Source organism: Brienomyrus brachyistius, chromosome 4 (assembly GCF_023856365.1).
Source record: "Brienomyrus brachyistius isolate T26 chromosome 4, BBRACH_0.4, whole genome shotgun sequence".
Classification (NCBI taxonomy): domain Eukaryota; kingdom Metazoa; phylum Chordata; class Actinopteri; order Osteoglossiformes; family Mormyridae; genus Brienomyrus; species Brienomyrus brachyistius.
The window spans coordinates 21,039,121-21,055,174 of record NC_064536.1 but is presented as its reverse complement, the minus strand read 5'-3'; the positions used below and the strand labels follow the sequence as shown (position 1 = coordinate 21,055,174).

The window sequence follows — 16,054 nt, the reverse complement described above, 5'->3', positions numbered from 1 at the left end:
ATGAAATTACAACAGTTTTAATTGAAAACAAGGATTGCTGGTTCGGTGATCTATGTGTAAGTCGTCGAAGAAATCAGAATCTTTATTATCATTGTACAAGTACAACGGAATTGGTTATATGAAACTGGTTAAATTGGTTATATGGTTATTAGCTATATGTACTGTCATTATTAATAACGTCTATGTCCAGACAATCTGGGAGCTGGGAGGGAAAATTCTTATATTTGGGGATTTTGCTGGTTTAACTGTAAACCAGATTAACTATGTGATGTCCAGTTTTCGTACTTGTGCAATCATTTTAACAAATTTATCACTTCCTACGGAAATTTACCAATGTATGCCTCTTTTGAGATTGTCGGTATAATCAGTTGTGAATCAATCATGTACTTAAAACTAAAATCTGTAACTTAACCAGACAGCTAAAATCGCATCACATGTGACCTCTGTGTCACAGTTCAAACTGTATAAAATGATTATTTCTACTTATTTTGGTCTCTGTATCGTTTGTACTGTCATTATGAATAACGTCTACGTCCAGACAGTCTGGGAGCCGGGAGGGAGCAAAAATCTGAACTGTCTGGGAGTCCCAGAGGACTGGGTCGGGAAACACTGGTAGCCTGTAACCTACTTTAAAGCTTGTTCATTGCCTGTTGTGTGATGTAATTATTATATAAATTATATTACATGTTATACATGCATATGGTTTTCATTTGATTATTTTTTCAGAAATATAATTTTATTTTTTGAATTGACTTTTAAATTTGTTTTTAACGTTATTCTGATTTTTCCTTCTGGGCCACCGTAGTTACTACATGGATATCTTTTCTGTGTTGTTCTGGTTACACAATATGACCACTAGGCGGAGTCTTGAAACTCGGATTTAAAGTAGCGGTAAAACCAGCCGACTAAAACATGGGACGGGCATTAGTATGCCAATCAATTAATCGATCGATCAATCATTTTATTCCAAACCAACAAAACATAATTTTAAAACAATTACTGTTCTTTTCCTGCTTTGCCTCTGGTTCATATTTTTTCTTACAGCTTAATGGTTTATTAGTTTTAAAAAGAATGTAGCACTTGAATATATAAATACGAGTAATGCAGAAAACATTCATAACAAAAACATCTTTGTCTGAGGGTCTATGGTGGCTGTAATTACTCAAATAGGATAATTTAACTTTACTCCTTACGCTACATTGCGTCTTATTCCTCGCATTTAAAAAAACATTTGCACTGCACCAAAATACAGTAAAAATATAGGTGATTTATTCCATCCAAGTGTATATTACTTTTCATTACTCATAAACATGACAAGAAGACACAACAGAAAATTAAAAACTGTAAACGAACATTTTAACGTAGAAGTTATGGCGGTTCATAAAGTTTCCCCTCCTACAATCGCAACAGGTAAACACACGTACGGATAAAATGATCGATTAATTGGGAAATTACGGAAATTTCATCGCATTAAGCCTATATTACATTAAATTACCGTTAATACTCAGAAACAATACAAGTCCACAGTTAAAAAAAACACACAATCTTCATTATAAAAGTTCGTCTATCAAACAACTTGGAAAAATACGTACTACAGATACTTAGTACAAAACCTTACACTGGTTTTAAAGTCAGATAAATATAAGGAAAACTGTTATTCTGTGACAATTCGGTTCGACTCCGAGTTTTAAGTGCTTCAACAATTTATTGTAAGGCCAGAAATCAGACCAAATAAAGATTTGATGGATATGATAAATAAAGGTTTTAAACATGATATTTCAGACTGTAGACCACTGCAGACAGTAGCAACAGAAATAAAACTCTAGTAACAGCATAGAAGAAAACTCATGGTTCACTTCATACAAATGGGTTACTCCTCTCATGAAAACAACAAATACAGCAGTAAACTTACAGTCGGAGCGAAACCTGTTGCGGCTTAGCATGAAATGAAAGACAAACTGAAATTCAGCTAAGAAAATAAATTAAGGCGATGCAATACAGTGCATTCAGGTCGTAATTATATTTCTTCAGCAGGAACCATTTTGTTCAATGTACATCCTGGACAAAGAGGCTGCCATTGATTTGGCAAGTTCCTCATCCCGTCTCCTCTGGACATGAGTCTGTCGGCACCAGCTCTCATACTCCGGGTTAGGCAAACATCTGTCAAACAGGGCGTCGTAGTGACCATTGCTCAGCCAGCTCAGCCAAATCGTGGGCTTGGAAGCGTCTTCTTCGCCAAGGTAGTGCACCATGGTGGACACCGTGGGACTTTCTAAACTGCCCCCAGTGGTCAGATGTATGTTGACATGCAGCATCTGACTCATGGCCAGCAGCTCTGGGTATCCAGCCCAGACCCCGTCCTGCGCGGCATTTATCAGAAACTCCCCAATGTCTCCTTCGATTATGGGGTTAAACGCCTCCAGGTGATCGGCTATGTGGTGCATAGTCTCCTCCCGTAGCTCCCTGTGCATGGACTGGTTGCCAAAAACTGCTTTGCAGACAGCCCTGTACAGGCAGTTACCGTCAGGGATTATGTGGAACCGATATTTCTGTCTGTCTTTAAGATACTGGTTCTGACGCTCCACTTCGGACAGGTAGTGCGTCACCCGATCGCTCACTTCCAGCTTGCCTTCCCCGGCACTTTCGGGATCCTCCTCCCTGATTGGCCGTGCTATCTGAACGGTTCTTGTACTCCTTCTGGGATCCAGAAGGTCGGAGAATTCTGATGCCCGAGGATCCAGTCCGCGTCCCAAGTTTTCGAGACGATCTTGAGTGACTCCTATCCCAGGGGGCGTCCTTTCTCCGGTTTCGCCGTCCAACGTCCCCACACCGGCAGCGTTTCTGCACGGCATCGCAGCCGACGTCTTGTCCATGTTAATCAGGTTGTTCTCCAGCACTTTGCGGTACTCGTCCAGCGCGTCCACCCCGCCCTCCATCTCACCCACGAAGTTCTCGATCAGCTGGCCGTCTGGGTCATACGGGCCCTTTATGTCGACAAGCGACGGCTGGGAACGTTGGAATTGTGCGGAAGACGAAAGTTTGTTCCTCGGCCCCACGATAACGTGGATAGGAAGGGAGCGCTCAACTCCATTGGGGCGAGTTACGAGGATCTCAGCCGTTGAAGTGTAGTGGGCTGGTTTGCTGGGCACTGCTTCGTAGCAGGAAAGCTCGGGCATGTTTTCCACAGATACACTCCCTCCTGTTTGATCCTCCGTACGCCTGATGCCACCTCGACCGTCAGTCCTGGTGATCACAGAGACGCTGGTGACCGTACTCGTAGGTACCTGATCGGTGACACTTGAAATGGGGATCGAAACTTTGCAGGAAGAGCCAGGGTAATGTATCAATGCACTGCTGTACAGCTGCATCTCCAGAGCCGTTCCTTTTATATGTAAGCAGCGAGGCTACAATGCGAAATGATGAAAACGCGCAAAAATACACACTTCCATCGACAGACGCAGATGCCCCAAAGATCCGTCACTAAGTCAGACTCTAATTCCCGCTGATACACGGTGAGGATCCAACATTAGCCATCTTGCGTCAGCGTCGAGTTCTCCCTAATTATAGCGCTGGAAATGTAACCGGAGCCTCTCCTTTAGGATCTCCGTCCAGGGTAGAACCTCCGGCGCCTATCCCAGTCCGCAGTATCGGAGAGAAGCTGAGGGGAAGCTATTTAATGCTTCACAACGCGCTTACGGTTCATGAAAACAAACCAGGCGAGAGGGACTCAGACATCCAGAAACTGGCCAAATCTCGGCGATCTAATTACGCATCAGACACAAACCAAACGAGGAAACTACACTGGCCCTTAGGATTAAGGAAGTCCCGCCTTTGAACCGACATTATTGGTCTTAATATTTCTGGTTGGCATGAGTAAAACTAAAATGCCCCAGAAGATTGATCTTTAAAGAATCGCAGAGTATTTCTCCTTGGCAAACAGTACCGCTGGCTGCAATTACACAAGGAAAACCACACTCTGAGTTCTTTCATACTACTTAATAGTACGAATCAAGTGGTGAGCGAATGAATAGGATCACATGTGCCGCAAAAACTGGTAATGAATTCTGAACAGGGGAAAAAGGAAGGAAAAAAACTCGACAGAAGCACTCCGCTTACACCCATATATGGAAGTCCAGTTCCCTCTAAATTCCACATCATTAACTAAATTTTCCAAGGGAATTACTTGCTGTTTCATACCATCTGGGACACAGAAACGTTACTGAGGCGGGATGTTTCCAAAAACCGCACAACCCTTAGTTATATGTTCTGTTAAATTACTCAATGCTTTAGTGAAGGGGAATTCGTTACAGGTAAACTGATAAGGCAAACTCATGTCATATAGGTAACCCATACGCTCTGGCGTAACGACAACAACAATAATAATTAATACATCTTCAAATCACTTATCCCGGACACGATCGATAGCACAGAATACAAGGTAGGGTACACCCTGGATGGGATGCCAGTCCATAGTAACTTGGACACATACATAACACAATGAAACACTATACAGGCAATTTCAAAACATCAATTAGCCTAAGCAGAGTTACCATACTAACTGGGCAGTGTGTAGCTCGGCAGCCCGACGGTAAAGGTCAGGGCTTCAAATCCTGTGGCGCGATGATCTTAACCCAAACTGCTCTCTAACGCCAAGCTTTTCTCACGTGTATGTTTTTTTCGGACGAAAGCATGTGGCAAACTGCCTAAATGTAGTCTAAATGCGAAGTACACACGTACAGGGCAGATTACAACGCCAGAAGTGTGAGGCAGCAATGCTAAGCATCGTGTCATCTAACAACAGCAATAATAATAATAATAATTATTATTATTATTATTATTATTATTAATAACTGCGATGGGCTGGCCCCGCATCCTGGGTTGTTCTCTGCCTCGTGCCCATCGATTCCGGGATAGGCTCCGGACCCCCCGCGACCCAGTAGGATAAGCGGTTTGGAAAATGGATGGATGGATAATTAATAATAATATCGAAAAAGAAGAATAACAGGGAAGAATGAATCTTTATCATTATTTTGAACTGTCGTTAGTTGTTGAGATAAATGTGCACATCTGGGAGACCGGGAGAAAATGGTTAGGAGAAGGTAGGCGACTCGGGGAGGGAGAAGCGTTTGCCCAGGGCAGAGGTGATGAACGGCGCTGGGAGTGTGATGCGCTCCACCTGCAGGGTGACGCGCATTTCACTGAGCACCTAAGAGCGGCAACTTATCACGGTGGAAACCCGCAACAACAGCTTTAGCCTGCAGATTCTATGGCTTGGACTGTCCACAGTCACGTGGTTTAGCAGGAATTTAAGAAAAGCAAAGATTACACTGCCGCAATGTCAGTGACACATGGACGGGTGGGTGGGTGGTGGAATGTTTTCTGGACCATGTGATACTGGAAATGCGGCGTCATTAAGTTAGTGATTCGACCAGCATTAGCTTAAGTGATTCGACCAACATTCTTGGGATCTCACGTCCATAAGTTAAGAATTTTTCCCCAGAAATTTGGTCACACTATAGTCAAAAGGCATTTCGACTGAGGGAAATTCAATGTTCCAAAAGGAAACAAGCATAGGGCACCTGTAACATTATATAGATGTATTTTAACCCCCCAGAAGATGGGTTGATTGATAAGAATTAAGGCCTGTTGTAACTATGTTTTGTAGTTATATACAGGTAGGCTTATACGAATTCTATGAAAGAAAAAAGAACGTAAAAGACAATAAGGGAAAATAATTAAATGTATAATAATCAAGTGTGTACATATTTATTGGCTAAGGCATGTTAGAAAAGGAGAGTTATAACATGTGTAAGACAAGTGGCATCACACGTAGGCTACGGACAACTCGTCGGAGAGCTACAACCTTTAAATAATCATTACACGCCTCGTTTGCACGCCGCGTAAAGGTCACATGCCTGCGGTCTCCATTTCAACCGGCGATGGGGCGATGTGTCACCTTCGACAAAGCGAGAACGGACCTGGTTTTATATCGACGTGAGTAACTTAACACGCGGTGAAACACCACTAAACACCGTCGCTAAGGACCAAAGGCGGGATGTGCCGTGTGTCATCATACCAAATTCGCTACCAGGGCGATCTTCTTCGTTCTCAATTTGTTGCCCAAATATAGTAACATACGTTATAGAAAACAGTCTTCATAAGGAAAAAGAGAACTAAACCAAGACCTCGTTTCAGTCCTATAGGCGACACAGGCGACCGCCTAGGGCGCCATCTTCTGAGGGGCTGCAGATCTGCCAGCCAATTTCACGACAGAGATGCTCGCCCATCGCCTATTACCGGTACTGCCTCGTTTATATTTCTAGATTCACTAAGACAGAGAAAGATCTGCTTAGAAACAATGTCCGTAAACAAAATTAATTTAAAATGTGGGAAACATAATCATAAAAATCTATTACAAATATAGTAAATCCTTATCAATAAATACACTATATTGCCAAAAGTATTGGGATAGTCCTCCAAATCATTGAATTCAGTTGTTCCAATCACTTCCATAGCCACAGGTATATAAAACCAAGCATCTGTGAAAGAATGGGTCGCTCTCAGGAGCTCAGTGAATTCAAGCCTGGTACCGTGATAGGATGCCACCTGTGCAATAAGTCTATTGGTGAAATTTCCTCGCTACTAAATATTCCACAGTCAACTGTTAGTGGTATTATAACAAAGTGGAAGCAATTAGGAACAACAGCAACTTGTGGTAGGTCACGTAAAATCACAGAGCGGGGACAACACATGCTGAGGCGCACAGTGTGCAGAAGTCACCAACTGTCTGCAGAGTCATTAGCTACAGACCTCCAAACTTCGTGTGGCCTTCAGATTAGCTCAAGAACAGTGTGTAGAGAACTTCATGGAATGGGTTTCCCTGGCCGGGCCACTGCATCCAAGCCTTACATCACCAAATACAAATGCGCCGGATGCAGTGGTGTAAAGCACGCCACCACTGGAGGCTAGAGCAGTGCATACATGTTCTTTGGAGTGACGAATCACGCTTCTCTGTGAGGAAATCTGATGAACAAGTCTGGGTTTGGTGGTTGCCAGGAGAACGGTACTTGCCTGACTGCATTGTGCCAACCGTAAAATTTGGTGGAGGGGGGGATTATGGTGTGGGGTTGTTTTTCAGGGATTGGGTTTGGACCCTTGGTTCCAGTGAAAGGAACCCTTAATGCTGCAGCATTCGAAGTCATTTTGGACAATTTCATGCTCCTAACTTTGTGGGAACAGTTTAGGGATGGCCCGTTCCTGATCCAACATGACTGCGCACCAATCCACAAACCAAGGTCCATAAGGACATGGATGAGCATGGAGGAACTTGACTGCTCTGCACAGAATCCTGACCTCAACCCGATGGGTGTGCACTGCAGCGTGTGGGTGCCCTGCGGTGTGTGGGTGCCCTGCAGTGTGTGGGTGCCCTGCGGTGTGTGTACACCCTGTGATGTGTGGGTGCCTTGCGGTGTGTGGGTGCCCTGCCGTGTGTGTACACCCTGTGATTGGTGGGTGCCCTGCGGCGTCTGGGTGCCCTGCGGCGTCTGGGTGCCCTGCGGCGTGTGGGTGCACTGCGGTGTGTGGGTGCCCTGCGATGTGTGGGTGCCCTGCGGCGTGTGGGTGCACTGCGGTGTGTGGGTGCCCTGCGATGTGTGGGTGCACTGCGGTGTGTGTACACCCTGTGATTGGTGGGTGCCCTGCGGCGTGTGGGTGCCCTGCGGCGTGTGGGTGCACTGCGGTGTGTGTACACCCTGTGATTGGTGGGTGCCCTGCGGCGTATGGGTGCCCTGCGGCGTGTGGGTGCACTGCGGTGTGTGTACACCCTGTGATTGGTGGGTGCCCTGCGGCGTGTGTACACCCTGTGATTGGTGGGTGCCCTGCGGCGTGTGTACACCCTGTGATTGGTGGGTGCCCTGCGGCGTGTGTACATCCTGTGATTGGTGGGTGCCCTGCGGCGTGTGTACACCCTGTGATTGGTGGGTGCCCTGCGGCGTGTGGGTGCCCTGCGGCATGTGTACACCCTGTGATGTGTGGGTGCCCTGCGGTGTGTGGGTGCCCTGCGGCATGTGGGTGCCCTGCGGTGTGTGGGTGCCCTGCGGTGTGTGTACACCCTGTGATTGGTGGGTGCCCTGCGGCGTCTGGGTGCCCTGCGGCGTCTGGGTGCCCTGCGGCGTCTGAGTGCCCTGCGGCGTCTGGGTGCCCTGCGGCGTGTGGGTGCCCTGCGGCATGTGGGTGCCCTGCGGTGTGTGGGTGCCCTGCGGTGTGTGTAGACCCTGTGATTGGTGGGTGCCCTGCGGCGTCTGGGTGCCCTGCGGCGTCTGAGTGCCCTGCGGCGTGTGGGTGCCCTGCGGTGTGTGGGTGCCCTGCGGCGTGTGGGTGCCCTGCGGTGTGTGGGTGCCCTGTGGTGTGTGGGTGCCCTGCGGCGTGTGGGTGCCCTGCGGCGTGTGGGTGCCCTGCGGCGTGTGTACACCCTGTGATTGGTGGGTGCCCTGCGGCGTCTGGGTGCCCTGCGGTGTGTGGGTGCCCTGCGGCGTGTGGGTGCCCTGCGGCGTGTGGGTGCCCTGCGGTGTGTGGGTGCCCTGCGGCGTGTGGGTGCCCTGCGGTGTGTGGGTGCCCTGCGGTGTGTGTACACCCTGTGATTGGTGGGTGCCCTGCGGCGTCTGGGTGCCCTGCGGCGTCTGGGTGCCCTGCGGCGTCTGAGTGCCCTGCGGCGTGTGGGTGCCCTGCGGCGTGTGGGTGCCCTGCGGCATGTGGGTGCCCTGCGGTGTGTGGGTGCCCTGCGGTGTGTGTATACCCTGTGATTGGTGGGTGCCCTGCGGCGTCTGGGTGCCCTGCGGCGTCTGAGTGCCCTGCGGCGTGTGGGTGCCCTGCGGCATGTGGGTGCCCTGCGGTGTGTGGGTGCCCTGCGGTGTGTGGGTGCCCTGCGGCGTGTGGGTGCCCTGCGGCGTGTGTACACCCTGTGATGTGTGGGTGCCCTGCGGCGTGTGGGTTCCCTGCGGCATGTGGGTGCCCTGCGGTGTGTGGGTGCCCTGCGGTGTGTGTACACCCTGTGATTGGTGGGTGCCCTGCGGCGTCTGGGTGCCCTGCGGCGTCTGAGTGCCCTGCGGCGTGTGGGTGCCCTGCGGTGTGTGGGTGCCCTGCGGTGTGTGTACACCCTGTGATTGGTGGGTGCCCTGCGGCGTCTGGGTGCCCTGCGGCGTCTGGGTGCCCTGCGGCGTCTGAGTGCACTGCGGTGTGTGGGTGCCATGCGGTGTGTACACCCTGTGATGTGTGGGTGCCCTGTGATGTGTGGGTGCCGGCCCAGGGTTGATTCCTGCTGAGCCTGTTGTTCCCGGGATAGGCTCCGGTCCCCCCCCCCCCCACGACCCCAGTTGGGATTAAGCGGTTACGGTGATGGATGGATATCTGAAGTATCCCAAAGCATAGAAAGCATTCTACATTTCCATTAAATGGTTTAATTTAGTCTTATGAATTCCAATTATCTAATGTACTGTCTAAAAATTCACGCATTTAAGGTTTTTGCTTGGACAATTTGTGCACATAAGGTGAATACAGTTAAAATGGGACATCTGGCAAGATGGGACAGTTAACCTTTGTAGTTAATATATGTGTTTAATAATACTTTATTTTCACTTCTATATGGTGCTTAGGAGGCATTAATGTATTTAGAATGGTATCAAGTTGGGATTCATGACATTGAGATGATTCTGTACATATTTCCAGAAAACAAATTATCAAAACATGCCCATTTGAACAATACTCACCCTAAGGGGAAATTACACTAGGAATGAATGATGTGACATATTTGGCCACTGTTCAGATGACATGGGATATTCTGAGGTTATAGAAATAAACACTGGCATTTATATAGTGGGATTTTTGTAACTTGTTGACCTACTTTAACAATTAACATTTACAAAAAGGGGGGCGTAGATGATCTTCACAGTTTGGATAAACCGTCCCTGGCATTTCGCTAGATAAGGAATCTGTCATAATTTTTAAGATAATCTTAAGTGTGCACGGTCCAGAGAACATCAGTAACAAAATGCCATCCGATAACAAACGAGCCTCCACAAGGGGGCAGCACTGCCAGCCACAGCTGCCAGATGACGGCTGACGCCAGATGAGAGGAATCCTACACACGATTACTGTACTTCAGCTGAAAGAATCGCGTCTTGCTGTCATCTAGTCTTCAGCAAAGGCTACCGCGCGACTCTCATTTAATGAGCTCTCCTATTGTTTGGGAGAGCTCACAACAGGAGTTCACTAGCCTTTCCAAGTGCAGGGTTATCATTGCCATTGTCGGAACTCTATATTAGGCTAGATTTAGACCATTTTTACCTCCATTGCCTAAGACATTACATACGCGCTTCCTTTTACATTTTATATTTTCCATTCTTATTTATTCGGGCTCATAATATTACTTGTGCGACATATCAAAACGATCCTCGTTATTGAGAACCGTCTAGTTACAAATTCGGTTTACAGCGCCGCATAATAAAGACGTGCTTGCGTCATAGTGCATGCTCCTCGGGACCGCGCCGGTCTTTATTGTCAACCTGCGAAAGATTCAAGGGTTTAGTTTCGGTTACTGACTGTTATGTCTGTCCCGTCCCGCAACGACAAACGTCAAGCACAAAAATTAGCACCGTGGTCTCTTTTTCATTCATGCAATACAAATGCTAACGTGCATTAATGAAGTATAAAATACGAAGCCACAACGGTACTGCCATTACGTTTACAAACGCCAAATATATGTACAATGGCATTTGAACAGACGCCAGGAAAGAGTGACGTTCATATGCAATCAATGTTAGCCCTGCAGATAAATAACGGCCAAGCTAAGCAAAAGCATGGTGTTTATGTGCTTTCGAGACTTTAAACCGTGGTTACATGTTGGACCTGTTCATTTTAATCTTAATCACATGGACGCTTTAGGACATACAGTCTAAAACACCGCGTTTCCTGTGCAGTGCTCATCGTGTTAAAATGACTTTAATGTCACTTAATGTCTCGATGTGGCGTGGTCGATCTTGAATGAGTCATTTTTTGTTTCGATTACGATAAACCAGCGTGCCCAGAAGGCCAGACATTGGCCACACATGTCAAAACATCATCATGTTTTTGTTTTACACCCACGCAACGACGCCTAAGCAGAGCTGGGTTTAGCAAGGAGAGAGGCAGATCCGAGTTTTGCTTTTCTCAGACACTCCAGAAGCAGAATCTCTTGACATCTTCTGAGAAGAAAAAAAATAAAAACCCTCATGGAGAAAACGACAGAATTTCTGAACAAGCGCAAGCACGCTGCGCACCGACAATGTGCCAGCGATCAGCATGTGATGTCAGAGGTTTCCTTTCTCTCTCTCGCTCCCCTTCCTTGTAAGTGGGTGGATCTTAGGCGGCCGAGCGGCGCAGCTGTCAAGGGTAGCTGTCACCCAGCTTTATGATCAAACGCACATTGAACGGGGGGGTCCGGCCGACTCAAGCTGCGGCTCCCAGCCATCTCGACCATGCGCCGCCGCTTCTAGCAGATGATCACCGCCTGCTTTCGCGATACACTCCAGCAAGATACCCTGCACCCTCCGCCTTTATTATTCCTGCTTTCACTGGGACTGAGAAACACTATTTCTGGGGGAATATTTTTGAGAACCTTGTACGTGTCTTGTGTCGTGTCTTTTCCTAACGTGGAAAAAAGGAATCCGGTCAGGGATGAAGACAAAAAAAGGTAGGTGCGAACGCCTACGGCGACCGAGAAGCGTGTAACACGTTTTCCTTCGTCGATTGGCAATGTTTTTTGGGGAAAGTGGGGTGAAACCGACCGTCCTGCCGTATAATCGGATAGTCTCATTGTTCGGGCGTGTGTGCCATTTTTCCGCAGAGCTCAGTCTCTGTTTTCTCCCCATGCGCTGGCGGGCTGTCAAAATCCATTGGTTTCCTCGTTCGCCTCTGTCTGAGATACCGTACATTTAAAAACGCGGAAATTTCAGCCTTTACTCTCGTTTTTTTTCTTCTTAAGTGAGCACAGTCTGCGCCTTTCAATACGCGTGGACTATAATGTGAAACAGTTTTCTCCCACAAACTTTTTTTCCCCCCGATTATTTTTAAATCGCATTTATGATTCAGCAATCAATTGAAAACGTCAGTGCTACTCATACTACTGAGGACACGGGATCAAATGCGTGGATTTCATTGGATTTATTTTTCGCTAAATGGAATCGTTTGCTGGGAGTGACTCTGAAGTGCTCGATTGTAATTAAAATCATGGGGATTTCCCTCGACACGGCATCCATAGCTCCCAGTCCGACGCCGATGTAAATCCCCACGTCTATTTTGAACATGAGTTTCTTCTTCGTCCCCCCCCCCCCCGACCGGGAAGTCAGTGTCTTTGCAGTCCGACAGACGGACCCCCTTTGTTATGTGCGCTTGGCGTCTTTTCTCCTTCCAAACTCCCGACCTCGTGTTTCAGCAGCGCACTCCGCGGGTTTTAACGTTGTATCCTATTAAAACACGCGCTTGTGTCTCGGCCAAAAAAGAGAAAAAAAACCTCACAAACCACATTGTAGCTTAAAAGAAAATGCCAAAGTACGCACGGTTTCTTTATTATTTAATGGGTCTACGACCGACAGTCTTTTGTTTAGTCTACGGGCGCTGATTTGCAACAGGTCCTGGAAGTGCGCCCCCTCCTTGATTGAGGCCCTGCTGCACTTCTGCTTTGTGTGACTTACAAGCTGCTGTGGGTCGGGAAAGCACGCCGTCCACTCTGTAATGGGACCTGCGAATTCCCGGGAGGGTGACGCGGCCGGGCCCTTATGAAAAGCGCGTCTGGGTGCTTTTGTCAGATGGGCTCCCCAGTGCCCCCCCCCCCCACTCATGAGGGTTTGATGTTTTGAAAAGCCGCCGTGTGGGGGTTTTTCACGGGTGGCGTTATGGTTTCTGTCTGTTTTTTTCCTCCAAGCCCTGTGGTCTGACGTCATTCTTCTTCAGCTGTCAGATCCTGTTTAATATAAATACATACTAACACGACACCCTTTGTGTTGTACAATACAATGCCGATATTCAGTGGAAAATAAAAAATACATACTCGATGTATATATCTAAATGTTGTAATAATGTGGTTTTAGTATTTAAACCAGACATACTAAAATAACATTTTTCGTTTCTAGTTAACGTCTTTTTGTTTTTCTGTTGTTTTTTGGGGGGCTTGTAAACGTTAAACCAGCGACTTAATTCACTTCTTCTCACGGTGTTAAATTTATAAAAAATAGATTTTAAAATTTTATAGAAATGCATCAGCTTCTTCAGTCGGTTCAAAGGCGTCGCGACCGAGCGCCGGCACGTTGGCCGCCTAACCGGGCGCCGCGCTGCCTCAGACGGGAGGAAGCGCTCGCTGTTTATACGGGATTAAGTGCGCTGCCGACGGCCTGCGCCTCAGCAGCTCGTTAATCATCGCACACCTGGACTTTGCTAAACTCTAACGGCAGAAATCACTCGAATGTAATATTTAGCTGCTTAGATTTTTGCTTACTGTGTGCAGTTTGTACAGTTGTTGTTATAATGGTGTGGCAGCTGTTCTGCATGTGTTCATTGGGAATTTTTTTTACAAAATAAACTTAGGGGGGGGGGGGGGCTGGCTCTCTCACCTCACAGCTCCCTGACAGGTACTTCTTGACCTCTTCTCTGCTCCCTAAATCCTGATTCTCACACCACACCCCCCCCTCATTTTTTTTGCCCCGTTCACAGTGGTGGTGCCGTCCGGCAGCGAGACGGAGGACGACGACAGCCTGGACACGCCCTTGGACCTGTCCGCCAGTGGGGGCAGTGGCAAGCGGCGTCGCCGCGGCAACCTGCCTAAGGAATCCGTGCAGATCTTGCGCGACTGGCTATATGAGCATCGCTACAACGCGTACCCCTCCGAGCAGGAGAAGGCCATCCTCTCCAGGCAGACCCACCTCTCCACACTACAGGTCAGACTCCGCCGTGCCGCCCCCCCCCACAACTGACCTCCCGCATTTGTGTGCTTAGTCCTCCTGAACAGATAGCAGACACTCTCGTTGGAATCGTGTAACACAGGGTGGAGTTCGCTACTTGTTTGCTGGGGGAGGGGACAAGTGGGGACAGGGATAGCGGGTGTTATGAAGCCTCCTGGGTGAACATCAAACACATTTAATGTAGTATCTCCCATGTAATGTGGCACAGTTTTTGGCCAGGAGTTCCCACCTGGTATATTATTATTATTACCATGCGGCAGTGGGTTACACTCGGGGCCTTAAATATAGCCCTTTGCACGTCTAACACACGTGTAACCCAGACTACTCCTATGCCTCACCATTTCCACGCCAGCACGCTTGTGCACGAGGTCAGGTGACATAGCCACATGTTGCGGACTGACCTTTCGTGGAGGAGAGGGGGCCGCCGTCATCTGGCAGGCCCTCAAACGAGGAACGGGATGTGCTTGTGGAAGCGAAACTTTCATGGGGAAGAGAGATGTTGCATACTAACTTTTTTTGATGAAAGGTCTTTGATGCGTGGTTGTAGCAGGGGCTAGGTAATGCGTTAGCTAACACCGCTAATTAAAGTACCTTAAACCTGTAAACATTTCTTGAGGGGATATACCTTGATGGACAATTAAGGTGAGGCTCGGGTTCGTAACCTTACCCGCCGCTGCCCCTGCTGGCCGACTGAGGTTCTGCTCCATCTTGTTTTTGGATGCTGTAGGTGTGTAACTGGTTCATTAATGCCCGCCGGCGATTGCTCCCGGAGATGCTGCGGAAGGACGGCAAAGACCCCAACCAGTTCACCATATCCCGGAGGGGGAGTAAGAGCGGGGAGGGAGCCATCGCGGAGAGCTCCCCCCCTGCCAGGCCTGTCGCCATGGAGATGGAGGACCAAGGTCCACTTCACTCATCTGGCTTCGAAAGCAGCACCCGTCAGAAGCCCCTGTCACCGGAGTCTCTGCCGCCCCGGCCGTCGGTCATCTGTCACACCACCATCACTGCACCTCCACGCCTCACAGATGAGGGAACAGACCTGCCGTCCCCAGCCGCCGTCCAGGGGGTTCCTGCAGAGCGCAACGCCAGTCCCCAGGGGGGCTTCTTTAACACCCCTCCCCCAACGCCGCCGGATCTCAGCCAGGATTTCAGCGGCTTCCAGCTCCTGGTGGATGTGGCCCTCAAAATGCGGGCGGAACTGCAACAGGCCAAGTGAAGCTAAGTGCCTGAGCCGGGTGCCGGGGCGATGCCGGTAGACTGACCGCAAAAACACCAGCATCACCATCACCAAAAAAAAAAAAAAAACCACAAAAGCCTGATCATTTCTATTTTTTGATATGACGACGATAAGGATTTTCTTAAAAAAAAAATAATCTACAGTTTGGTGCCTTGCCTGACGTTTTTTAACCTTTATTTTGTATATGTATATGTAATTTGTATCTTTTTGCACACAGAGGACCAAAAATAGAGACAGTCTTGCGAAACTCTTTCTGTTTCCATGAAAGGAAACCACGTTTTTTTCTACTGACTTTGCTCCTTCCTTCGTAAACTAACTTTCTTTGGACTTATTTGCCGAGGAGTGCCGTCCCATCACGTGCTGCCCTCCTGCAGAGCAAATCGATGTCTCCGCTTCTTAGAGACGTCTAGCTGTTCTGCGTCACGCCCCATCACTACTCTAGCTGTTTATTTTTTTTGACATTTTTAAGAAGACGGTAAGTGGTTACCTCCCACGTCCTTCCCTCAGTCAGGTGGTTCGTGTAGCAGCAGTTCCGTGCTTTGCCTGAGTTGTCATGGCGCTTAGCGACAGCCAATGACTGTGCCAAGGAGAAGCCCTGCCCCCTCACTGACCAGAGTCCAATAAGAGGCACCTGTGTGATGAACTGGAAAGTAAACACTAATTTCATTGGTTAAAGTGACGTGTTGTGGCTTCATATTGCCACCAAAAATGTATTGAATTATGAAATGGACCCTGTGTATAACATGTGATTTCCTATCTTCATACTGTGCAATGTCCATGGCAAATATGGGTCACTCGATTGTTCAAATAAAGTTTTGTTTTCTACAAA

The 16,054-nt window shown here is 48.1% G+C and overlaps 2 protein-coding genes across 2 annotated transcripts; one reads left to right on the top strand and one right to left on the bottom strand.

Moving 5' to 3' along the window:
* Positions 1 to 944: 944 nt before the first annotated feature.
* LOC125740761 (OTU domain-containing protein 1) lies at positions 945 to 3,954 on the bottom strand. Its single transcript, XM_049012388.1, has one exon. The coding sequence runs from the start codon at positions 3,366 to 3,368 to the stop codon at positions 2,028 to 2,030; it is 1,341 nt and encodes a 446-aa protein (XP_048868345.1). The 5' UTR covers positions 3,369 to 3,954; the 3' UTR covers positions 945 to 2,027.
* Positions 3,955 to 11,193: 7,239 nt separating this feature from the next.
* Positions 11,194 to 16,054, top strand: tgif1 (TGFB-induced factor homeobox 1). Its single transcript, XM_049011221.1, has 3 exons — positions 11,194 to 11,725; positions 13,741 to 13,964; positions 14,716 to 16,054. Exons 1-3 carry the CDS (start codon positions 11,710 to 11,712, stop codon positions 15,202 to 15,204), a joined length of 729 nt encoding a protein of 242 aa, XP_048867178.1. The 5' UTR covers positions 11,194 to 11,709; the 3' UTR covers positions 15,205 to 16,054.